At 34.9% G+C, this 26,756-nt stretch overlaps 1 protein-coding gene across 1 annotated transcript; it reads left to right on the forward strand.

The window, feature by feature from the left end:
• Positions 1-22,597: 22,597 nt before the first annotated feature.
• LOC139901777 (uncharacterized) lies at positions 22,598-23,449 on the forward strand. Its single transcript, XM_071884455.1, has 2 exons — positions 22,598-22,662; positions 22,846-23,449. Exons 1-2 carry the CDS (start codon positions 22,598-22,600, stop codon positions 23,447-23,449), a joined length of 669 nt encoding a protein of 222 aa, XP_071740556.1.
• Positions 23,450-26,756: the final 3,307 nt, after the last annotated feature.

Below are 26,756 nucleotides of genomic sequence, written 5' to 3' on the forward strand. Positions count from 1 at the left end.
TGTTTACCGTTATTGATACGACCTATTTGTTTAGGTCAAGACTAGCATTGTTCTTTGCACACGTTACTTGTTGATGTACTACTTACTCACGCACACAAGGTGAGATCATAGTCCCACTTTTACTCTTTTTGAACTTACATTTGGGATGAGAAAACATAAGCATTTCTTTTACTAAGTGAACACAAGTACAGGAAAACAAACATTCTACATACGAGTTTAGAACAAAATTCTCAATTCGATTATCATTAGTTACACTTTCCGGGTGTAAGCGAGAACTTATGTTGTATGGATCCATATGGGTTTGACAAACCCTCATTCAAACGGTTCGCTACCGTTTACGAATGAAATATATTTTCGTGAAACAGTGTATGTTCTAACACTATTGTGATGGGGTTCTATGGAAGGAAAGTTAAGCATTGATAATTGGGTGCTCGTGAAACAAACTTTTGGAATGTATTACTATTATATCAATGTTACAAATCTTGTGGTTCATTTGTACTTACTTACTTAAACCTATGATTTCACCAACGTTTTCGTTGACAGATTTCTATGTTTTTCTCAGGTCCTTGAACGTTTTGTGATATATGCTTCCGCTCATTACTTTTGATGCTTACTTGGATATCGAGTATACATGCATATGTGGAGCGTCTTTTGGCTACTTTTAAATTGTGTCGCATATGTTTCAATTGTACTTTAAACTTTGTTATGTATCTAGTTGTCGAACTACTTTGTAAACCTTGAAACATCCTTACTTTTGAAATAAATGCGACATACTTTTGGTCAAATGTTGTTTTAAAGACTTATGACCACGTAACGGCACCTAAGTAGACGGCGCCGTCAATGACGATTTTGTCGGGTCGCTACAGACACATGCTTGCTTTCAAATTGTTTTACACTTAGACACAAGTACCCGAAAACTGTTTAACTGTGCTGACATGCTTTGATTCATGCTAAATCCCTACCATGATATCATTAATTGCTACGTATAAAGGCAAGCTTAGTTATTGTGAATAGCGCTATTGAGAGTAACGTCTCTAACCATTTGACCGTTGGTCTTTGGTTACATAATAATGATTAAACGAAACTGACAGTTCAAGGTGTCCTGGAGTAACTTTGTTTACGTCTTGATATCATAACTTCAGCATTTACTTTTGATAACTAAATCTTGTGGTCTAAAACTATATATATTAAACCTATGTTGTTCACTCAACCTTTTTGGTTGACACTTTAAGCGTGTTTTGTCTCAGGTACTTAGATATATTGCTTCCGCTGTAGAACTCTGCTGTTACTTAGAAGTCAAGCCGAGCACTGGGACCAGAGTTAACATCTGCGTCAATGGTGATTTTGGTGGGGTGTTATAGTTGGTATCAGAGCTCTGGTTATAGGGAACTAGATTACATTAGTGTGACTAACATGAATAGTTAGGATGCATTAGTGAGTCAAGTCTATAACCGAGTTGTTCATTGGCATTGATTATTTTCATTACATTCTAGATTATGTGTATTAAGTTCACTTATATTTGTTATGCCTAGAATTCCTATACCATTCAAATTTTAAGAAACACTTTGCTATAGGAACTATACTTACACGTCTGACTCTTAGAATAAGGGCTATAACTTACTTGTTTTCCAACAATGGAACGCCACCATACCTATCTCATTATGTAATTTAGGAGAGCCAAGGTTTGTTATAGAGAACTAGGATTGCATTTTATTTGTGCCTTATGTGGGTGCCTTAGCAATCTTTAGGACTATAACCTTTCCTGCCTTAGTTATAAGTGCTTTCCCTTAATCTTTATACTGCCAATTCATCTTACTACCTGCTTTTACCTCTGTTGATATTCTGTATCCTTTCCTAAGGATATCAAGCCAAAACCCTATCATCTTGCCTGAACCCGACTCTAAAGGGTCGGTTAGTATGTGATTGTTATCATATCCATATATATCTTATGACCTAACTTCGCCATTATGATTCAAGGTTTTCTTTGAATCACGCAAAGGGATGTCACTCATGACTTAACATCCCAACGTCAACTATCTAAGTTTGATCACGTGTCCTGACCTTATGGGGTGATATTGAAGTGGAAGTATGAATTAGTGAAATATAATGACGCTTGGCCGACGTGATTATATTACGGTAATTCATATAGAAATTCCAATATCATGACATACGGTATAGAAAGTGGATCAAAGAGAAATTTCTAAGCCATTCATGTTATTACATGAAGGTTAATCAACATCTGATTTGTAGATATATGAGTAGCTCGTTTCAACCAAACTATATATCTCATACCCATGAGTAGATTAACAAATTCTCCTATGCCATAAAAGTTGTAAAGTTTTGCATTCTTTCTTTCTTAAACAACTTATCTCTTGACGCTTAATTATCACATCCCCGCTGGAAGGAAGGATGCATGTTCTTAAGTGACCTGAAGGGACACCCCCGAAACTTCTTCGAAGCATGCCTCCTGATTCTCTGCAATTAAGCTCCTAGTGTAAATTTTTATAAACCCATTAGGAAACCCGTCGAAGATAAGCGACAATCACTCGAGATTTTCATTTGAATATTCAAACAAAAGATATTATAAACACCACATTCACTATCACGTTCTCATACTCTACCATTCATATCTCACTTGTCAGCAACAGCTTCACACATGAACATTTTGAATTCCAAGAGCATACGCCCTAATAATAGTCAACAACCGTATTTAAAAACAATAGATTTCATTACCCCGCAACATTTTTGCTTAAAATAACCCGAAATTTTCAAAATACCTTCACCCGATCTTCATCGATCTTTTTGCAACTTGTAACCTCCGAAATATGAAAATTCTGTTACCAAAATTTTTTACACACTTATTTACTGTGCGATCCTCTCGAAATTTTATAAAATAAATTTATTTACTACCATTCATGCAAATTTTATAAATTGTATATATTTATATAATAAAGTAAGCAAAGTTTTCCCTTACTTATTTTAACTAGTACATATAAATTATACTCTCACTTTTTTCAAATCAATTCAAAAGATATTTTACTTAAAATAGTACATGTTGTACATAACTCTAGTGTTACTAAGAACTTCGTTTCATTTTTAAATTGTCACCCTAAACGACTCGAACTTCTATAAAATTTTCATTGCTTGTTTATATAAAAATTTTCATATTATCCTATACCACGTATTAATCACAATTCCTCTTGCCCTTCGAAACTTACCATTGAGTTCATCATTCAAAACTCTATGTTCTCAGTAACTTTTCCCATGTAAGGTTGACCGTTGAGAAGATTTTACTTTTGATATCTCACGGCTAAACCACAGCAACCTCGTAAAACGTCAATTCTATGATTTAATATCTTTTTGGCACAAGAAAGCATTTCTCAGATAATTCCTCACCCGGTGTAAACTATTCTTTGTAGCCAATGATTCACATTTATTCTCATCCGCACTTAAACTCATAAGAGAATGATAGACCAACTCGCCATCTGTGCATGAACGTCTTTCTCATTAAGAGATCACACTTTTTTGTGCAGTTTCCTATCGGAAATATAAATTATAATCCTCGTTATCCTCTCTAAAGGAGTTACCTTAAACGTTTATGACATTTATGTGGTTACTTTAAACATTTCTTCCTTCGTGGGTTGCAACTGGATGTTATCCTAGTCAAGTTTCGATCCTTGATTTTACATGTAACTGAAATCATGATCATAAAGTTACATTCTACAACGTGCTATCAAAAACTATTTCCAAGGATAAGTTCGCATGTATTATAATACATTGAAAGATATCTTTCATTAATTACTCATACCATTCTAAGGGCATCTTAGTAATTATGGCTTACTTTGCATATAAGCCTGATTAGTGACTCCTTAGCTGGAATGTCGTTTCGTCTATTCACATTAGATATTTCTTGAAAACCAAAGGTATCATGTCTATGGTTATCTTCCGAGATTTGAAGTCGGTACTATCTCTAACAAACACAAGTCATGCATTAAACTACATGGATGTGGTCTCCGAGTACTTTTCTCTGGTTGTCTGCCCTAATGGCAACATAAGCGCTCAATGGTTTTAAATAAGCTTAGTAATGTTCATGGCACATTTTAGGTATCTGATTTACTGAAATGCTTGTAGCATCACAATCCCTTTTGAGAAAACCTAGTCAGGTGACACTCATATTATTCCTTTGAACGACCCCCGCATTGATAATAAAATGCACTCCATAGAAGAACCTGTAGAAGTTATGGATCGTGAGATCAAACGCTTGAAACGGGACAACATTTCCTATTGTCAAGATCCATTGGAACTCACGAAGAGGCCCCGAGTATACCTGGGAACATGAAGACCAGCTGAAACAGAAATATCCTCACAATTTCTCAAACGTTGATGCATCCGAGAAGTCTTCCTGAAACTTCGAGATGAAGTTTAAATTAACGGGGAGGTACTATAACAACCCTCACTTTTCCATTCTGAATTTACCATATTTCTCTTAGGATTTCATTTCATGATCCTGTGAATTGTCATTAGGGTTTTTATTAAGATATTAAATGCTTTATAATTAATGCTCGTAATTAAAGCCCTTAAACCAAACCCTAATATTAATTAAATTATATGAACTATTAACATTATGTATAATAGTTAAAGTATTATATAATAAACTTTATAAAATATAACTAATGGAAAGTAAATAAAATTTAACGAAAGTCATGGACTAAATTTAAAAAGATTAAGTAAAGCTTATCCTAAATAAATGATAATATATATATATATATATATATATATATATATATATATATATATATATACATACGTAAATTATATAAATATAAAGAAAAGCTGGAAAAAATATAAATATATAAATAAAAAAACGGCTAGGATAAAGTAAATAAAAAGAAGATAACCTGATCATTAAGCTAATCTAATTCTAATCTATTTCAAGCTCTTTTTATCCTAATCTAACTCAAGTTCTTGAGCATCAAGTTTCCTAGAATTCTAATAAGATTATAATTCATGTAAACTCATCCATAAAACCCTCATGTTGCATCCCAAAAATAAACCACAAAGAAATCCCTTCCATCCCATTATTTTTGGTCGACTATATTGCAGCCTTTCCCTCTATTTTTGTCGACCAAAAGCAGCCTCACAACAGCCACCTGCAATCGCCAATCATCACCACACCATACAGCCTCTTAATCACCATTGTTTCTTGTTGTTCAGTTTCTGTTACGCCACCCTGCCTGCTCCAGTTTTCTGCTGCAATTCGCCAATAAAAACAGCCCCAAGGCTGACGTAAATTGTTGTGTTTTTCAACCCAAATTGCAGCCTTCTGCTGCAATCATAAACCGCCAACAAGTCGCCATCTCCTGCTGCATTTTTGCAGCCCAACCGCCATCCAAATACAGCCCTAAAGTCGACTATCTGATGCCAGTTTCCTGCTCCTATTTCGCCGCTAAAACAGTCCCAAAAGCACACTGGTTGCTGCTATTTTTCCTGCTACAAATACGCCATCAAATAGCCCATGCATCGAACCATTCTTGTTGCCATTTTGCTATTTTTTTGTCGTGACTAATCAGCCCAAGAAACAAGTGATTGGGTCGTGATTTTTGAAGCTGAACCTGCTGCTGTTTCATCCCCCATTTAGCACCTTGTTCTTGATCCCTAACATCATAAGGTATCCCTAAAAACCCTAACTAGATATTTGTAACATCCCGCATTTTTCCGGTTACTTTCCGTTTAACTATTTTAAAGTCCGTTATATATTTATAACATCTTTCGTTAATACGCGTTTTAAATTATCTCGATTAGGTAATTCACGCACCCGATTCTAACTTGAGGGACTAAAATTGACACGGGGCAAACTAGTTGACTAGGTCAACTAGTCCACCCCAATCACCACCATTCAATCATCTCCATCTCTCTCTCTTTCTCTCTAGCAAGAACACACACACAATTACCAAATTCATTCAATCATCATCTAAATTCGATCTAGGAGGCTTACAATAAAATAAATTACATACTCGTGATCCTCTCTTCATCCTCTTCATTTTGGTACCAACTTCATCTTGTTTAGGTAACATTTCTAAAACTCTAGATTTCTCTAAATTCGTGTTTTTGACTTGAAATGGTGTTAGTTAGTGTCTATGGCTCATTGTGATGTCGTGTATGTAATTTGTATGCTCGATCTTGTTATTTAGTGTAACTAGCATGAACACTTGAAATGGGTTAGTTTAATCTTTGATTTTGATTGATTAAATGTTGTTAGATGTTAAACCCATTGTGTTAATAGCATCGTTAGTTTCGTTTTGGTATGTTGGATGATATGAAAACCTTGCGTTAACATGATTATTGATTTTGTGATTTTTAATTAGGGTTTGATGAACCTTAAAATGAACTTTTGATGCATTGAATGCTTGTTAATGTTGTTAGTAAGTGTTTAGTTGCAATGTACGCTTAATTACCTTCGAAACGGCATATCGTATGTGTAGATTAGACTACCGAATCATGAAATGAATTTGTGAACTTGAAACTTGGAAAACGAACTCTAAATGATCACTTGACGAGAATTCGGTTATTGTAAATAATAAACTCGATTGATGATATGTGATTAGTTGTATCCTTGGTCAAAATACCTTTCCGATGATATAAGATGCATGTTTTCGTTGTTTGCGGATCATAAAATGTGTTAGTTTGGTTTTTGGTTCGTGTACTTAGAAGTTTACTGCATCAGACTGGAATACCAATCTGGACGCCGTCCAGACCCTTGGACGCCGTCCCAGATTTCAAAGCTGGACGCCGTCCAGATATTTGGACGCCATCCCAGCCTTCAAAGCTGGACGCCGTCCAGACAATCTGGACGCCGTCCAGATACACTGACAGACTCTGTCTTCGTTGGTCATTTTACGAAAAATGTTTGCTATGCTATGGACCTCCGATTCACATGTAACTTGTTCTAACATGCTCATATATGATTAAAAATCTCAGAAAAATAGTTCGGGACCCGACCCGAACGTGTTGACTTTTTCGTTGACTTTGACCCGACCAAGTTGACTTTTAATCAAACTTAACCAAATGTTTGTGCAATCGTTCTAACATGCTTTTATACTTGTACCTTGCATGAAACATGACAATTTGATTCACATGCTATTATGATCGAGTCTTAACGAGCCATAGGACTAATTGAACATCTTTGACCAATCGTGACTATCGTTATTGATACAACCTATTTGTTTAGGTCAAGACTAGCATTGTTCTTTGCACACGTTTACTTATTGAAGTACTTTACTACTCGTGCACTCAAGGTGAGATCATAGTCCCACTTTTACTCTTTTTGAACTTACATTTGGGATGAGAAAACATAAACATTTCTTTTACTAAGTGAACACAAGTACAGGAAAACAAACATTCTATATACGAGTTTAGAACAAAATCCTCAATTCGATTATCATTAGTTACACTTGCCGGGTGTAAGCGAGAACTTATGTTGTATGGATCCATATGGGTTTGACAAACCCTCATTCAAACGGTTCGCTACCGTTTACGAATGAAATATATTTTCGAGAAATAGTGTATGTTCTAACACTACTGTGATGGGGTTCTATGGAAGGAATGTTAAGCATTGATAATTGGGTGCTCGTGAAACAAACTTTTGGAATGTACTACTATTATATCATTGTTGCAAATCTTGTGGTTCACTTGTACTTACTTACTCAAACCTATGATTTCACCAACGTTTTCGTTGACAGATTTCTATGTTTTTCTCAGGTCCTTGAACGATACATGATACATGCTTCCGCTCATTATTTTGATACTTGCATTGGATGTCGAGTATATATGCATACATGGAGCGTCTTTTGGCTACTTTTAAATTGTGTCGCATAAGTTTCATTTGTACTTATAACTTTGTAGCGTAACTTGTGGTGGAACTATTCTTGTAAACTTTGAACAATCTTTACATTTGAAATGAATGCGACATATCTTTTGGTCAAACGTTGTTTTAAAGACTTATGACCACGTAACGGGACCTAAGTAGATGGCGCCGTCAAATGAAGATTTTGTCGGGTCGCTACAGATGGTATCAGAGCGTTGGTTGTAGGGATTTAGAGTTCATTGGTGTCAACCTCGAGTCATAGGGTACATTGGTGAGTCTAGACTACAACCGGCATATAGACTTGAAGTAGGAATTACTTAACTACTTGTGCATTTATACTCGAACGCTTCTACTCATATCTACTCTTAGTTCATCTTAATCTCACGTTGTTTAATTTGATTGACACGCCACCTTGACTATATGAAATGATGTCGAATGTACATATGAATCAGGGTAATATAATTTCCGGGATTATATTACGGTGACTCATATGAACGTTCCGACATTGTGGCATAAAGAATTTAAGGTGAGTCAAGGAAAATTTTCTCTCTATCTTTATTCCATATCACGGTTAGTATTATTTAGAATACTAACCAACGGTATTCTTTTGTTTTGAAGGAACAATGCCTCTTCGCCGTGCGCCACGCCGTGAAACTCCCGAACAAGCTCTACAACGCATGATAGCCACCGCCGTAGATGCGGCCATGGCCGGTCACTCATCCAACAACAATAATAATAACAACCACAACAACAACAACAACAATGGAGCCAGTAACTCAAACGAGGGATGCTCCTATAAAGCTTTCATGGGGTGCAAACCTCACACTTTCGATGGAACCGGAGGACCGGTTGCTCTCACTCGATGGTTTGAGCAAACGGAAGCCGTTTTCAGCATAAGCAGTTGTCGGGACCAAGACAAGGTCAAGTAATCCACTCACACTTTCTCCGGCGTCACTCTCACTTGGTGGAACACCTATGTACAATCGTTGGGTACCGATGAAGCCCACGCTCTCTCTTGGTCCGATTTGAAAGGAAAGATGATCACCGAATGCTTTCCGCGCGAGGAAACCCGAAAGCTCGAACAAGAGCTAAGAACTCTAAAAGCGGTCGGAAACGATCTCAAGGCCTATAATCAACGATTTTCCGAACTAGCCTTGATGTGCCCAAATCTTGTGAACCCCGAAGCTTTAAGGGTTGAACTTTACATGGATGGTCTTCCAAAGAGTATCAAACACGGAGTAATGTCATCCAAACCCACTAATCATCAAGAAGCTTTGAACATGGCCCGCAAATTGATAGAAACGGTTGATGAAATCGTAGTTCCGGCACCTAAGGCCGAGGATAAATCGGGCGGCAACAAAAGAAAGTGGGAACCCTCCCAATCAAGCAACAACAACTTTGCTAAGAAGCCTTACACCTCCGACGGCAAGAAGGGTTATGCCGGGAACCTACCTCTTTGCAACAAATGCAACAAACATCACTTTAGTGAATGTAGCAAGTTAATTTGCCACCGGTGCCAAGGAATTGGTCATAAGGCCAACGATTGTAAAAGTGCCACTCCCGTCGCTCGAAAGTGGCCCAATGCACCAAATACGGGCACTTGTTACGAATGTGGCCAAACGGGTCATTATAGAAATGCATGCCCAAAGAAGAAAGATAACCCCAACACACGCGGCTGAGCTTTCAACATCAACATCGAGGAAGCCCGGGATGACACTGAACTAGTCACGGGTACGTTTCTTCTCAACAATTCTTATGTCTCTTGCTTATTCGATTCGGGTGTCGATAAATGCTTTGTATCCAAGACTTTGACTCATTCTTTTAGCACTCCACCTCTTCCATTAGATACCACTTATGCCATTGAAGTGGCTAACGGGAAACTATTAAGTGCCGACACATATTACCGGGGGTGTACGTTAAACATTTTGGGTAAGGAATTTGAAATTGACTTGATACCCATGGAACTAGGAAGCTTTGATGTAATAATCGGTATGAATTGGTTAGTCAAAACGAAATCTCACATCCTTTGTGATCTTAACGCAATCCGAATTCCTATCAAAAATGGTGAACCTTTGATTGTTTATGGCGATAAGAGTTGCACCAGACTCAACCTCGTTTCATGCCTTAAAGTTAGAAAACTACTCCGTAAGGGTTGTTTTGCGATCCTTGCCCACGTTAAGAAAGTCGAGTCTGATGAGAAGCATATCGATGATGTGCCAATTGTTAGTGACTTTTCCGATGTATTTCCCGACGAATTGCCGGGTCTTCCACCTCATCGACCGGTAGAATTCCAAATCGATCTTATTCCGGGAGCCGCACCCGTAGCACATGCACCCTATAGACTTGCTCCATCCGAAATGCAAGAATTGCAAAGTCAAATCCAAGAACTACTTGACCGTGGTTTTATCCAACCTAGCCATTCACCATGGGGCGCTCCGATTTTGTTTGTTAAAAAGAAAGACGGATCCCTACGAATGTGCATTGACTATCGTGAACTAAACAAATTGACGGTTAAGAACCGATATCCTCTTCCTCGCATCGATGACCTCTTTGATCAATTACAAGGGTCTTGTGTATATTCAAAAATCGATCTCCGCTCGGGTTATCATCAATTGAGGGTTAAGGGAGAAGATGTCTCCAAAACCGCTTTTCGAACTCGTTATGGTAGTTATGAATTTCTTGTAATGCCATTTGGTCTCACTAACGCACCGGCGGTGTTCATGGATCTTATGAACCGCGTGTGCAAACCGTATCTCGATAAATTCGTTATTGTGTTCATCGATGACATATTGATCTATTCTAAAAATGAAGAAGAGCACGAATAACATCTCCGACTTGTGCTTGAACTCTTGAGACAAGAACGACTTTATGCCAAATTCTCCAAGTGTGAATTTTGGTTGAAGGAAGTTCAATTTCTTGGTCATGTTGTAAGTGATCAAGGTATTAAAGTCGATCCCACGAAAATCGAAGCCATTAGTAAATGGGAGACTCCTACTACTCCTACTCACATTCGTCAATTCTTGGGTCTCGCCGGGTACTATCGTAGATTCATCGAAAACTTCTCTTTGGTTGCACGTCCTCTAACCGCATTAACTCACAAGGGAAAGAAATTCATTTGGGCGACCGAGCAAGAATCCGCGTTTCAAATCTTGAAGACAAAGCTAACCACCGCTCCTATCTTGTCACTTCCCGAAGGCAATGATGATTTTGTTGTATATTGCGATGCCTCGAAACATGGTTTTGGGTTTGTATTGATGCAACGGAAAAAAGTCATTGCTTATGCCTCTCGACAACTCAAAATTCATGAACGAAACTACACGACGCATGATCTCGAACTCGGAGCCATTGTCTTTGCACTTAAAATGTGGAGACACTATCTTTATGGAACCAAGAGTACTATCTTCACCGATCACAAAAGCCTTCAACACATCTTCGATCAAAAGCAACTAAACATGAGACAACGATGGTGGATTGAAACTTTGAACGATTACGATTGCGAGCTTCGTTACCATCCCGGGAAGGCAAACGTAGTAGTCGATGCCTTAAGTCGAAAAGAAAGAGCGGTGCCTCTTCGTGTCCGAGCTTTAAACATCACCATTCACACCAACCTCAATAGTCAAATTCGTGTAGCCCAAGATGAAGCTCTCAAGGATGAAAACATCTCTCTCGAACACTTGAACGTCCTCACCTCTCGATTCGAAGTTAAAGAAACCGGACTCCGATATTTCGCCGGAAGAATTTGGGTACCTAGTTATGGGGACTTGCGAAGCCTTATTTTGGACGAAGCCCATAAGTCAAGATATTCGATTCACCCCGGTGCCAATAAGATGTACCACGACCTCAAAGAAAAATATTGGTGGTCGAACATTAAAAGGGACGTCGCTACTTATGTTGGAAAGTGCCTAACTTGCTCCAAAGTCAAAGCCGAACATCAAAGACCGTCCGGACTACTTCAACAACCCGAAATCCCACAATGGAAATGGGAAAGGATAACGATGAATTTTATCACCAAACTACCAAAGACGGTTGGCGGTTATGATACTATTTGGGTCATTGTTGTACGACTCACCAAATCCGCGCACTTCCTAGCCATGAAGGAAACCGACAACATGGAGAAACTCGCACAACTCTACATCAAAGAAATCATAGCCCGACACGGTGTACCCTTATCGATTATCTGTGACCGAGATGGCCGTTTTGTTTCTAGATTTTGGCGTACTTTACAAGAAGCATTGGGAACGCGTTTAGACATGAGCACCGCATATCATCCACAAACCGACGGACAAAGCGAACGCACAATTCAAACCTTGGAAGACATGCTACGAGCTTGCGTTGTCGACTTTGGAAAAGCTTGGGATAAGCACTTGCCTCTCGCCGAATTCTCCTACAACAATAGTTATCACGCGAGTATTAACGCCGCACCATTCGAAGCATTATATGGCCGAAAATGTCATTCTCCTCTTTGTTGGGCCGAAGTAGGCGACAAACAAATCACCGGTCCCGAACTTATTCATGAAACAACCGAGAAGATCGTTAAATCCGAGATAGGCTTCGGACGGCCCGGAGTCGTCAAAAGAGCTATACCGACAAACGACGCAACGACCTCGAATTTCAAGTCGGTGACCGAGTAATGTTAAAAGTCGCGCCTTGGAAAGGTGTAATTCGTTTTGGAAAACGCGGGAAGCTAAATCCGCGGTATATTGGTCCTTTCGAAATTTTGGAGCGTGTTGGAACCGTTGCTTATCGTTTACATCTTCTGCCTCAACTGAGTTCCGTTCATCCTACTTTCCATGTATCTAACTTGAAAAAGTGTTTAGCCGAACCCGAACTCGTCATCCCTCTCGAGGAGCTTACTATCGATGACAAACTTCATTTTGTGGAGGATCCGGTTGAAATTATAGACACCTCCATTAAAACAAAGCCGAATTCCAATTGTCAAGGTCCGTTGGAATGCCAAAAGGGGACCCGAGTTTACTTGGGAAAGACAAGATCAAACGCAAAGGAAGTATCCTCATCTATTCGTGAATTCGGAAACGCAAGATCTCGAGGAAGAAACAACGACTACTACGCCTACTTAAATTTTGGGACGAAATTTCTTTTAAGGAGTAGGTAATGTAACATCCTGCCTTTTTCCGGTTACTTTCCGTTTAACTATTTTAAAGTCCGTTATATATTTATAACATCTTTCGTTAATACGCGTTTTAAATTATCTCGATTAGGTAATTCACGCACCCGATTCTAACTTGAGGGACTAAAATTGACACGGGGCAAACTAGTTGACTAGGTCAACTAGTCCACCCCAATCACCACCATTCAATCATCTCCATCTCTCTCTCTTTCTCTCTAGCAAGAACACACACACAATTACCAAATTCATTCAATCATCATCTAAATTCGATCTAGGAGGCTTACAACAAAATAAATTACATACTCGTGATCCTCTCTTCATCCTCTTCATTTTGGTACCAACTTCATCTCGGTTGGGTAACATTTCTAAAACTCTAGATTTCTCTAAATTCGTGTTTTTGACTTGAAATGGTGTTAGTTAGTGTCTATGGCTCATTGTGATGTCGTGTATGTAATTTGTATGCTCGATCTTGTTATTTAGTGTAACTAGCATGAACACTTGAAATGGGTTAGTTTAATCTTTGATTTTGATTGATTAAATGTTGTTAGATGTTAAACGAATTGTGTTAAAAGTGATACTAGCATCGTTAGTTTCGTTTTGGTATGTTGGATGATATGAAAACCTTGCGTTAACATGATTATTGATTTTGTGATTTTTAATTAGGGTTTGATGAACCTTAAAATGAACTTTTGATGCATTGAATGCTTGTTAATGTTGTTAGTAAGTGTTTAGTTGCAATGTACGCATAATTACCTTCGAAACGGCATATCGTATGTGTAGATTGGACTACCGAATCATGAAATGAATTTGTGAACTTGAAACTTGGAAAACGAACTCTAAATGATCACTTGACGAGTATTCGGTTATTGTAAATGATAAACTCGATTGATGATATGTGATTAGTTGTATCCTTGTTCAAAATACCTTTCCGATGATATAAGATGCATGTTTTCGTTGTTTGCGGATCATAAAATGTGTTAGTTTGGTTTTTGGTTCGTGTACTTAGAAGTTTACTGCATCAGACTGGAATACCAATCTGGACGCCGTCCAGACCCTTGGACGCCGTCCCAGATTTCAAAGCTGGACGCCGTCCAGATATTTGGACGCCGTCCCAGCCTTCAAAGCTGGACGCCGTCCAGACAATCTGGACGCCGTCCAGATACACTGACAGACTCTGTCTTCGTTGGTCATTTTACGAAAAATGTTTGCTATGCTATGGACCTCCGATTTACATGTAACTTGTTCTAACATGCTCATATATGATTAAAAACCTCAGAAAAATAGTTCGGGACCCGACCCGAACGTGTTGACTTTGACCCGACCAAGTTGACTTTTAATCAAACTTAACCAAATGTTTGTGCAATCGTTCTAACATGCTTTTATACTTGTACCTTGCATGAAACATGACAATTTGATTCACATGCTATTATGATCAAGTCTTAACGAGCCATAGGACTAATTGAACATCGTTGACCAATCGTGACTATCGTTATTGATACAACCTATTTGTTTAGGTCAAGACTAGCATTGTTCTTTGCACACGTTTACTTGTTGAAGTACTTTACTACTCGTGCACTCAAGGTGAGATCATAGTCCCACTTTTACTCTTTTTGAACTTACATTTGGGATGAGAAAACATAAACATTTCTTTTACTAAGTGAACACAAGTACAGGAAAACAAACATTCTACATACGAGTTTAGAACAAAATCCTCAATTCGATTATCATTAGTTACACTTGCCGGGTGTAAGCGAGAACTTATGTTGTATGGATCCATATGGGTTTGACAAACCCTCATTCAAACGGTTCGCTACCGTTTACGAATGAAATATATTTTCGAGAAACAGTGTATGTTCTAACACTACTGTGATGGGGTTCTATGGAAGGAATGTTAAGCATTGATAATTGGGTGCTCGTGAAACAAACTTTTGGAATGTACTACTATTATATCATTGTTGCAAATCTTGTGGTTCACTTGTACTTACTTACTCAAACCTATGATTTCACCAAAGTTTTCGTTGACAGATTTCTATGTTTTTCTCAGGTCCTTGAACGATACATGATACATGCTTCCACTCATTATTTTGATACTTGCATTGGATGTCGAGTATATATGCATACATGGAGCGTCTTTTGGTTACTTTTAAATTGTGTCGCATAAGTTTCATTTGTACTTATAACTTTGTAACGTAACTTGTGGTGGAACTATTCTTGTAAACTTTGAACAATCTTTACATTTGAAATGAATGCGACATATCTTTTGGTCAAACGTTGTTTTAAAGACTTATGACCATGTAACGGGACCTAAGTAGTCGGCGCCGTCAATGACGATTTTGTCGGGTCGCTACAATATTGTTATTTAATCAGATTACTTTAGAGTATTATGAACTTATATATGAGGATATAAAGATGATAATGAATGATTATGAATATGAATAATGATTATGAATATGAATAATGATTTGATTAATAAGAAGTAGGATTAAGTATGATCATGGATATAGTAAGAAGATAATGATTATAATAAGAGATTATGAATAAGGATTTAAAAGTTATGATTAAAAGATTTAGTTATAAGGTTAAAGATGGTTAAAACTTAAAAGATTATGAATGGGTTACAAGTATAATGGTTGTTGAATTATGATTATGATTTTTAAATAAAAGTGAACTAGTTTTGAATGTGATTAATAAGATTGTACATTAAAAGTATTAGGTTAAGTTATGTTAAAAGTTTATGATAAGTTAGATGATTAATGAATAGGTTGAAAGTATGATTAGTTATTATAATTAATAAGATTAAGTATGTTAATAAGGTTTAGAAGGATAATGAAAGATTATGATATTGATATATAAACTAGATAAATAAATGGATAAAAGGTTATCGTTAATGAATGATAAGTTGTTAGGTTATTAAGATTTAAGAATCATGATGGAACTAGTTAAATAAGTTTAAAGGTATGAATATGAATAAGTATTACTCATGGTTATGATATAGGTTAAGAGTTAAACTAGTGGTTTATGATCTTCTATACATAAATGAAGATTACAAAATAATGATAATGATAGTAATATACGTGCATGCATGTATGCATACGTACATATGTACATGTGCATATTGTAAGTATATGCTTGTGTATATATGTATATATATGCATACGTTTTTATGTATGTGTACATATGTATGTATATGTACGTGTGTGTGTATGTATACATGTGTATGTATGATAGGTTAGTAAAATATAAAGGGTGAAGAAGTTATAAGTATATATATGTACCACCTTTACATTAATGTATATATATATATATTACACTTACATATATTATACATATATATCACCTAGTTATGAATATATATATATGTATGAAAATAAATAAAGAATATATATATATATATATATATATATATATATATATATATATATATATATATATATATATATATATCATATAGGCATATTTATATATATGTAACATATAATGATAAGTATACATAATAGTTGATTTATTAAATAATAATACTATTATTAGTATAATCTATACACTTATCTATATAATAACACTTAAGTATACTAAGTATATTATCACTTATATAAATATAACTTTTCTCGAGAACGGTCACTTTTAATATAGTTTGCTATATTAATAAAAAAAACTTTATGTCTATTAGACATTAACTAATCGAACATAATATCTCTAGGTTGAGATCTCCGTGTTCAACACTTTGATCATATAACTTGCATGGAATATCTATCTTCTATTAAGGTGAACTTCATAGCCCCGCTTTTTAACTTTCTCTATTACTTATTTTATAACTTTTGGGGTGAGACACATGATTGCTTTCAAACTGTTTTACACTTAGACACAAGTACCTGAAAACTGTTTAACTGTGCTGACATGCTTTGATTCATGCTAAATCCCTACCATGATATCGTTAATTGCTACGTATAAAGGCAAGCTTAGTTATTGTGAATAGCGCTATTGAGAGTGACGTCTCTAACCATTTGACCGTTGGTCTTTGGTTACATAATAATGATTAAATGAAACTGACAGTTCAAGGTGTCCTGGGTAACTTGGTTTACGTCTTGATATCATAACTTCAGCATTTACTTTTGATAACTAAATCTTGTGGTCTAAAACTATATATATTAAACCTATGTTGTTCACTCAACCTTTTTGGTTGACACTTTAAGCATGTTTTGTCTCATGTACTTAGATATATTGCTTCCGCTGTAGAACTCTGCTGTTACTTAGAAGTCAAGTCGAGAACTGGGACCAGAGTTAACATCTGCGTCAATGGCGATTTTGGCGGGGTGTTACAGACACGATTCTTGTTCCCGAGGAAAAGGCATTACTTATTTTTTAGTTTAATGACTTTTTTTTTTACAAAAATAAAGACATTAAACTGGGGGGACTTAATGATGTATCCTAGGAGATACACGCATAAAAACATCATTTTTATACAGAAAACTCGATCAAAGAGCACAAGAGATAACTTAATTTGTTGATCTTCAGAATTTACCGCCCAGCGTCCAGCAGGCCGCCCAGCGTCAAGCGTAAGCCCTGCAGGCAGCTTCTATGCATAAGCCCTTTAACTCAGTGCGTGAACGGCACGCAGCCACGTCAGCACACGCCACTGACATTTCGGATACTTCACGTAACAGAACCATTCAGTGATTGACACGTGTATCCCGTGAATTTTAGACATTCTACGCCTATAAATAGACCCCCTGGGTCACCACATTTCACATTAATCTGATTTGAACTTCAGTCAGAGAGAAGTACATTTTCTCTCTCACACAGTTCTTTCCCACTCTAAAACAACATTAGCCGCTTAGCAGCAGTGCGCTAGATGGATCATTACAGATTGGTCCACAGATTGATTGAGGCCACCCCACAGATCTTATATCTGTGTTCTGGGTCTGTAGAGATTATTTCTCAAGGGCAAACAACAATCAACAGTATACGCCACACGCTGAGCAGCTAATCTTCTGTACTAGTACCTTACAGCCGCTATACGGAAAATCGTACTAACAGGTAGCAAACCCCGTTCTAGTCAAGAAAGCTAACGGATCGTGGCGCATGTGTGCTGACTTCAAAGATATCAATAAAGCACGCCCAAAAGATAATTATCCGTTGAAGGAAATTGATTGGAAATTCGAGTTGCTTGCCGGATACCATTTCAAATGCTTCCCTGATCCTTATAAAGGCTACCATCAAATCCAGATGGCTGAAGGAGATGAAGATAAGACAACGTTTCACACCGACCATGGAATATTTTGCTACACCAAGATTCCATTTGGGTTGAAGAACGCCAGAGCAACGTATCAGAGAGTGATTGACGCCGCCTTCAAGGGTCAGATTAGGCGTAACGTCGAAGCTTACGTGGATGATATTGTGATCAAGAGCCATATAGAAGCCGCTATCCTTAGAGATGAAGCGATCCGTCCGAATCCATAAGGACGAATACAATAACATATGGTTACATTGCGAGGTATTTAACATCTATATGATACATTTACAAACATTGCATTCGTTTTAAAAGACAAACTTTCATTACATCGAAAGTTGACAGACATGCATACCATTTCATAATATTCAACTATAAATGACCTAATCTGTCATTTGTTTAATCATATTCTTTAGCGAACTCGGCGACTTGAATGCAACGTCTTTTGAAATATTCCATGAATGACTCCAAGTAATATCTTTAAAATGAGCTAATGCACAGCAGAAGATTTCTTTCAAACCTGAGAATAAACATGCTTTAAAGTGTCAACCAAAAGGTTGGTGAGTTCATTAGTTTATCATAATCGATCATTTCCATAATTTTAATAGACCACAATATTTTCATATTTATAAGCAGAACCTCTCGTCTGCATAAAGATAAAATCATTCATATGAATTGAACACCTGGTAACCGACATTAACTTTAATGTATAGAATATCCCCTAACAGAACCTCTCGTCTGTATAATAATAATCTCGAAGTACTAAAGCCATCCATAACCTGAATGGGGGTTGTTAGGCTCAATAGATCTATCTTTAGGATTCGCGTCAATTAGGAACAGAACCTCTCGTCTGCCTAATTCTTTAGTTACCAAGCTAAAAGGGGTGATATTCGGTTTAATAATCCAACCATAGAATGTAGTTTCGATTACTTGTGTCTATTTCGTAAAATATTCATAAAAACAGCGCATGTATTCTCAGTCCCAAAAATATATATAAAAAGGGAGTAATGAAACTCACAATACTGTATTTTGTAGTAAAATTACATATGACGGCATTGAACATGTGTAGGGTTGACCTTGGATTCACGAACCTAGATCATTCATATATATATTAAAACATATAATTTGTAATTGAACAAATTTATATATATTATTATTAATAATATACTAGTTATATTATATGTTATTTAAATAATTTTAATATTTTTAATTTATATATTTTTTATAACTAATACTTATCATTCTTTTTATCATGTTAATAATAAAAATTTATATTAGGATTTATATATGATAACAACATATATTTATATATTAAATGTTACATTTTATATATAGCTTAGTTACTATCATTTTAATAAAAATATAGTGATATGTAATATTAATATTATTGTAATGTATTTTTTTATGTAAAAATATCTATTTGTAATAATACTAATAATGATAAGTATGAAAATAATAATGATGGTAATAATAATAATAATATCAGTAGTAATAATGCTTATTTTAGTATAAATTGTAGTTTTAAATAAAAATAATAATTTACTTTAATAATATAATGATAATAATAATGTTAATAATAATAATAGTCAGATTTATCATATGCTTCGAGTTTAATTTTTAAACTTATGACTACAGTTTCTATAACTTAAATTCATAATCGTATTCATAACTGTACCTGTATTCCTATAATTATAACCATTTTCCATAATTTTTATCATATCAATTTTATTATTAATTTCGTAACATGAATGTTGTTAATATGTTCATAATCATATTAATGCTAATAATCATAATAATACAATAAATATAATACTAACAATAATAATAATAACTATAATAATAATAATAATAATAATAATAATAATAATAATAATAATAATAATAATAATAATAATAATAATAATAATAATAATAATAATAATAATAATAATAATAATAATAATAATACTTAATGATAATATTAGCATTAACAATAATGATAATATTATTAATTAGATGCATGATAATAATATTTATAATTCTAATTCATAGGAAATAATAACAATTATCATAATAATAACAATAATCAATAATAATAATAATGATGATAATAATAATAATAATAATAATAATAATAATAATAATAATAATAATAATAATAATAATAATAATAATAATAATAATAATAATAATAATAATAATAATAATAATAATAATAATAATAATAATAATAATAATAATAATAATTTAAAACTACCTTAATAGCTTTCCCTAAAAAAAAGACCACGACCAAGGCTCGAACCCGAGACCTCTCGCTCACCCATCAAACACCCAACCAACTGAACCAATCCGTTTTTTGTTTTATAACCCATTTGTATTTTATTTAGCTCCTATCTGTTTCATCTTCGTTTTCCTTCTTCTCAATCCCAATTCGACAGACATTATACCACATTCAACAACTCATTAAATTTGTTTAAGACTTTTAATTGATATAAAAATGACATATATTAGGTTCTTTAATCAATTAAATAGATAAAAGAAAGAAAAGAAAAAAAAAATCAATTACAGAACCCCATTAATTATTTTATGAACTCAAAATATGATTTTGAAATTTGGACACAATTAGGTTATGATTATATCATGAAATAGTTGCTAAATCATCCCTATAAACTTTTGAAATCAGTAATTAAACTTGAATGATAACAGGGAATTCGAATTTGCTTGAAGAACAACCCGTTGACTTTTTAAAACGAAACTTTGACTCAGAAATTCGACTTCAATATAGAAATTTGGACTTTCAAACCTTGCAGATAGTTTAAACGTATCAATCCTAACATATATGCATTATTACTTTTTTCAAATTCATTAGAAATTGAGGTTTTTGTAATTTAAGTATGAAACAGGGTAACGAGCTGTAAAGAAAGATTGGATAGATGAAACTGATTACAGAAAATTTTACTTTGATATTTGAGGGCGGATACTTTGTGATAATTCATTAACTAATTGCATACCATCGATTAATTTTATAGGATTGAATTCGATATGCCTATTTTCTTTATCAGACAAAAACAAAAAATGGAGAAGAAAAAGGATACGATTTGATTTTGATTGATCACAATATTTGTTTGTAGTATAACTGATTTGTACTGGTAATCAATCACACACAGTTATATTGATAAATTGAAACTGATTGAATCCTATTATTAAATTACATAATTATCTGTATTCATAAATGTATATATATTGTTCTTATAAAAATATAAATCTGTATAAGTATTTGATTATATACCTAACTGTATTTTGCATATGTATATGTATACGTATCTGACTATAATCATTATTATTAAATATATACGTGTATTAATACTAATAACAATTATGTAGAATTTATAATAATGATAATAATATCAATATATTTAAAAATTAATAAAAATAATTAAATAATTTAATAACAATACTAATAATATTAAAAATAATTTTATTAATAATAATAAATAAATAATAATAATACTTTCAATAATAATTATTAATGATAATTTTCATAGTAATATTGATAATCACATTGATAATGTTATTACTAAGATACTAATACAAATATTAACAATAATAGAATACTAATAATCTTAATAATAACAATAATAAATCAAATGTATCAAATTTCAGTATTTTAATAATATTAATAATACAAAATAACGAATATAATAATAATATAATAACTATAATTAACTTGTAATTACATTTAATGTATTAATATTACAATTTATTAATTATGTAATATTTAATAATTATATCATATGTTACATGATAACATTTATTGAATTATTTAATTACAATATAATAATTATTGATAGCAAACATATATATAGATAATAATATCATATATATATATATATATATATATATATATATATATATATATATATATATATATATATTCTTTTTAATAGTAACTTAATTATTCTATTTATTATTTTACATTTTTAATTCCAGTTGACTAAAGGTATTTTATTAATTCAAAATATTATATATGTATACTTATATTTATATTTATATCTATATATGTATTTACATAATTTATTTACACAATTGTTCGTGAATCGTCAGGAATAGTCAAAGGTCAGATGATCTTATTAAAATAGTTCATAAATTTTGAGACTCCACATTACAGACTTTGCTTATCGTGTCGAAACCATATAAGGTTTAAGTTTAAATTTGGTCGGAAATTTCTGGGTCGTCACAAGAGACATCCAGGAAACGTTTAATTCCTTAAGAAAAATTAATATGAAACTTAACCCTGAAAAATGTAGTTTCGGTTTCGAAGAAGGCAGTTTCCTCGGTCACGTCATAACCCCCACGTGCAATTAGAGAAAATCCAAAAAAGATTCCAGCCGTAGACGAGATGGTAGCACCGAGAACGAAAAAGGAGGTTCAGAGTTTAAATGGAGAGCTAGCAGCGCTATCCAGGTTCCTGCCAAAGGCAGCAGAACACTCGCTACCATTCTTTTAAGTCTTGAAGGCCAGCGTAGGCAAGAATTTTAATTAGACACCAGAAGCAGAAAACGCCTTCCAGGAGTTGAAAGCCTTGATCAAAACCCTACCTACGCTAACTGCTCCGGTACTGAGTAAAGTATTCGTTTCGATTAACAGCACCAACGTTTCGTACTTGTTCACTAATATTTTCAAAATTTCAGGAGAAACTTTGAATGTGTACTTGGCAGCAGGTGCCGAAGAAATTAGCTCAGTACTCATAGCGGAACGTGACGGGACCCATATGCCGGTGTACTTCGTCAGCAAAGTTTTGCAGCATGGCGAAGTTAACTATAATCCTGTTGAAAAACTTGTTTACGCTCTAGTTCATACCGCAAGGAGGTTAAGGCGGTACTTTCAAGCACATCACATTCTGGTGCTAACTGACTCACCTATCAAATCGGAGATTTCTGGCCGAATGGCGAAATGGGCGATTGAACTGGGGGAACTCGAAATCAGCTACACCCCACGTAACGCTATTAAAGGACAAATCCTGGCTGATTTCATGATAGAATTTATCAATCCAGGACCATCAACATCTACCGACGAAACGACACCTCACGCCGTGACGTGGGAACTCTTTACTGACAGAACGTCTAGTTCAGAAGGGGTTGGTGCTGGCTTGATACTTACCAACCCAAATGGCGAAGAACACACTTATGCTCTACGATTTGCATTTCCCGTTTCTAACAATGAAGCCGAATATGAAACATTACTCTCCTAGTTACGCATAGCGGAAAAAAATGGGTATTAAGGCATTGAAAGTTGTAGTTGATTCCCAGCTGGTAGCGAATCAGTTGAACGGAACGTTCGAAGCCAGGGACCCAGCCATGCAAAAATATTTGAAATTAGCGAAGGAAATGGCCAACAAATTTGATTCTTTTTCAATCACGCAAGTGCCACGATCAATGAACAAAAAAGCTGACGCCATCAGTATACTTGCTTCGTTGACATTTAGCCACTTTGCTAAGGATGTATGGATTGAAGTTGTTGAACAAAAATCTACCGATGTGGTACAGGTGGCAGTGCCAGTCGAGGAGGTGAACACTTGGATGAATCCAATCATCAATTATCTAAAAGATGGCACGCTACCCGTTGACAGCGTAGCAGCCAGGAAAATACGCATGAAAGCACCCATGTACATTGTACGTGACAGTGTTGCAACGAACCGGCAAAATCGTCATTGACAGCGCCGCTACTTAGGTCCCGTTGCGTGGTCATAGTCCCTATATGAGACGCGTTTGACCAAAATTATGTCGCATTCATTTGAAACGTGCATGACTTGCAAAGTTTAGTTCACCAAACGGATCAACAACAAGTTTAAGTTTACAAAAGGTAGTAAAGTATAAATGAAGTAACTTGCGACATAATATAAGTTGAAATTCACAGTTGCTATGAATAGCGTAAGTATGTAAACAAAAGTTTGAATCCAAAGGTGCTATCACTAGCGTTTGTATGTATGTATGCTTGACTCCAAGCACGAAATCAAAGTGTATGCATGTATGCTTGACTCCAAGCAAGTATGAGTGTACGCATGTATGCTTGACTCCAAGCAAGTATGAGTGTATGCGGAAGCATGTATCAAATAGCCAAGTATGAACCTGAGAAACATATAGAAAACTGTCAACGAAAAACGTTGGTGAAATCATAGGTGTTTGTAAACGTTGTTTTTGAACCACAAGATTTTGTATTTCCATAACGTTGATTATCTAAATCGTTTGCATTCCAAAAGTTTATTCGCGAGCACCCAATTATCAAGACTTAACATTTCCTTCCATAGAACCCCATCACAATAGTGTTAGAACATACACTATTTCTCGAAAATATATTTCATCCGTAGACGGTAGCGAACCGTCCGAAATGAGGGTTTGTCAAACCCGTATGGCCACACAATACAAGTTCTCGCTTACACCCTGCAAGTGTAACTAATGATAATCGAATTGAGGATTTTTGTTCTAACTCGCTGTGGAATGTTTGTTTCCTTGTACTTGTGTTCAAAGTATAAAAGTATCTAGTATAAAACTGTATATGTTTCTCATCCCATAATTTAAAAGTATAAAAGTTGTTGAAAGATGGGACTGTGATCTCACCTCGAGTGCACGAGTATAAAAGTACTTCACAAAGTAAACGTGTGCATGAAAGTTGCTTAGCCTTGACCTAAACAAGTAAGTTATATCCATTAACTGATTACGACACAAGGTCGGGTGAAATGTGTTCAATTAGTCCTATGGCTTGTTACGACTCGAATATGTAGCATGTGAGTCATGTTATCAAGTTTCATGCAAGAATCAAGTATGAAAGCATGTTAGAACGATTGCATAAGTGTTTTGTTAAGTTTGACTAAAAGTCAAACTTGGTCAAAGTCAACGAAAAAGTCAACGGGGCCGGGTCGGGTCCCGAACTATTTTCCTAAGCTTAGAAATCATATATGAGCATGTTGTCCAAGTTTCATGTTGATCGGGGGTGCGTAGCATGCTTAGAATTGAACGAAAATTGACGAAAATGGGCAGTCTGCCTCAGATGCGCCGCATCTGAGGCAGATGTGCCGCATCTGCAGCTGTATCAGCAATTCTGGGGAAGTTTTCACTTATACGATTTCAACTTCAAACAACCATAACTTTTGACTCGTTAACATTCAGAACACGTATCTTATATCGTTGGAAAGGTAATTTAAAGAGGAATACAAGTAAACACATTTCATGAATCAAATCCATCACTAACAACAATAAAAACCTCATCAAATGATCATTAAACGTTCAAAATCAAAGTTTCAAGTTTACAAAACGCATTTCTTGATTCAGGAATCCAATTTACACATATGATACATCGTTTTGAAGGTAATGAAACATATAATATAATTAAACACTTACTAACAACATTAACAAGCATTCAATGCATCAAAATCCCATTTTAAAGTTGATCAAACCCTAACCAAAATCATGAATTCAACAATTTTGTAAATGAAGCTTTTCTAAATCAACCTATACATCAATTTGAAGCTAATGATGCTAGTAACACTTATAATACATGAACTTTAACATTTAAACAACATTAAATCATCCAAAATCAAAGATTAAGCACACCCATTTTAAGTTCATGCTAGTTACTCCAAAAACAACAAATCGAGTAAACTAAACATATATTCATGTTAGACTTGAGCCATAGACACTAACTAACACCATTTCAAGTATATAAAACGAACTTAGAGAAATCTAGTGTTTTAGAAATGTTACCCAAATGTGATGAAATTGGTACCAAAATGTAGAGGATGAAGAGAGGATCACGAATATGTAATTTTTTTTGTGATGAACTTCCTTGATTGAATTTAGATGATAAATCTTTGATGTTGAGGTTTCAGAGAAAATATGGAAGTAGCAAGAATGAGGGAGGTGGAATGGATGGATTAGAAGGCCACTTTGACTATTTGACCTAGTCAAATTTTTGCCCACTTGGCAAGTTTAGTCCCTCAAATTTCAAAGCGGGTGCGGGAATTAACCGAGCGAATATTTTTAAAATGCTAGAGTAAACGAGTGATGTTATAATTAAATAACGGGAATATTATGAACGTTAGTCAACGAAAAATACGAATTTAAATAACGAAAGATATTATTTAAAAAAAAGACAGTGTTAAAAAATAAATTTAACGGAAAAACGCGGGATGTTAAATTACCTACACCTTAAAAGAAATTTCGTCCCGAAATTTAGTTGGAAGTAGTAGTTGTCGTTTCTTCCTTAAAATCTTGCGTTGCCAATTCTATGAATAAATGAGGGTACTTCCTTGGGCATTTCAAAGAACTTCGACGGTCGGGATTTTTACGTTGTTTCAAAATTTGGTTTCACGATTCATAGTTTCAGCCGGTCCTCTTAGGAAGTGAAGTTAATCATCGATAGTAAGCTCGTCGAAAGGATAGCAAGTTCTCATTCCACAAGACACTTATTTAAGTTTGATACATGTAACGTAGGGTGAACGGGGACTCAAATGAGTCAGAAAATCTAAACGACTAGCAACGGGTCCAAAACACCCCAAGATT

The sequence above is a fragment of the Rutidosis leptorrhynchoides genome, chromosome 3, assembly GCF_046630445.1.
Source record: "Rutidosis leptorrhynchoides isolate AG116_Rl617_1_P2 chromosome 3, CSIRO_AGI_Rlap_v1, whole genome shotgun sequence".
NCBI lineage: Eukaryota > Viridiplantae > Streptophyta > Magnoliopsida > Asterales > Asteraceae > Rutidosis > Rutidosis leptorrhynchoides.

Coding starts and splice junctions, on each gene's coding strand:
- LOC139901777 (XM_071884455.1), top strand. CDS start 22,598: ATGGTAGCACCGAGAACGAAAAAGGAGGTTCAGAGTTTAAATGGAGAG. Junction 22,663..22,845: donor GAGCTAGCAGCGCTATCCAG/GTTCCTGCCAAA, acceptor TTCGATTAACAG/CACCAACGTTTCGTACTTGT.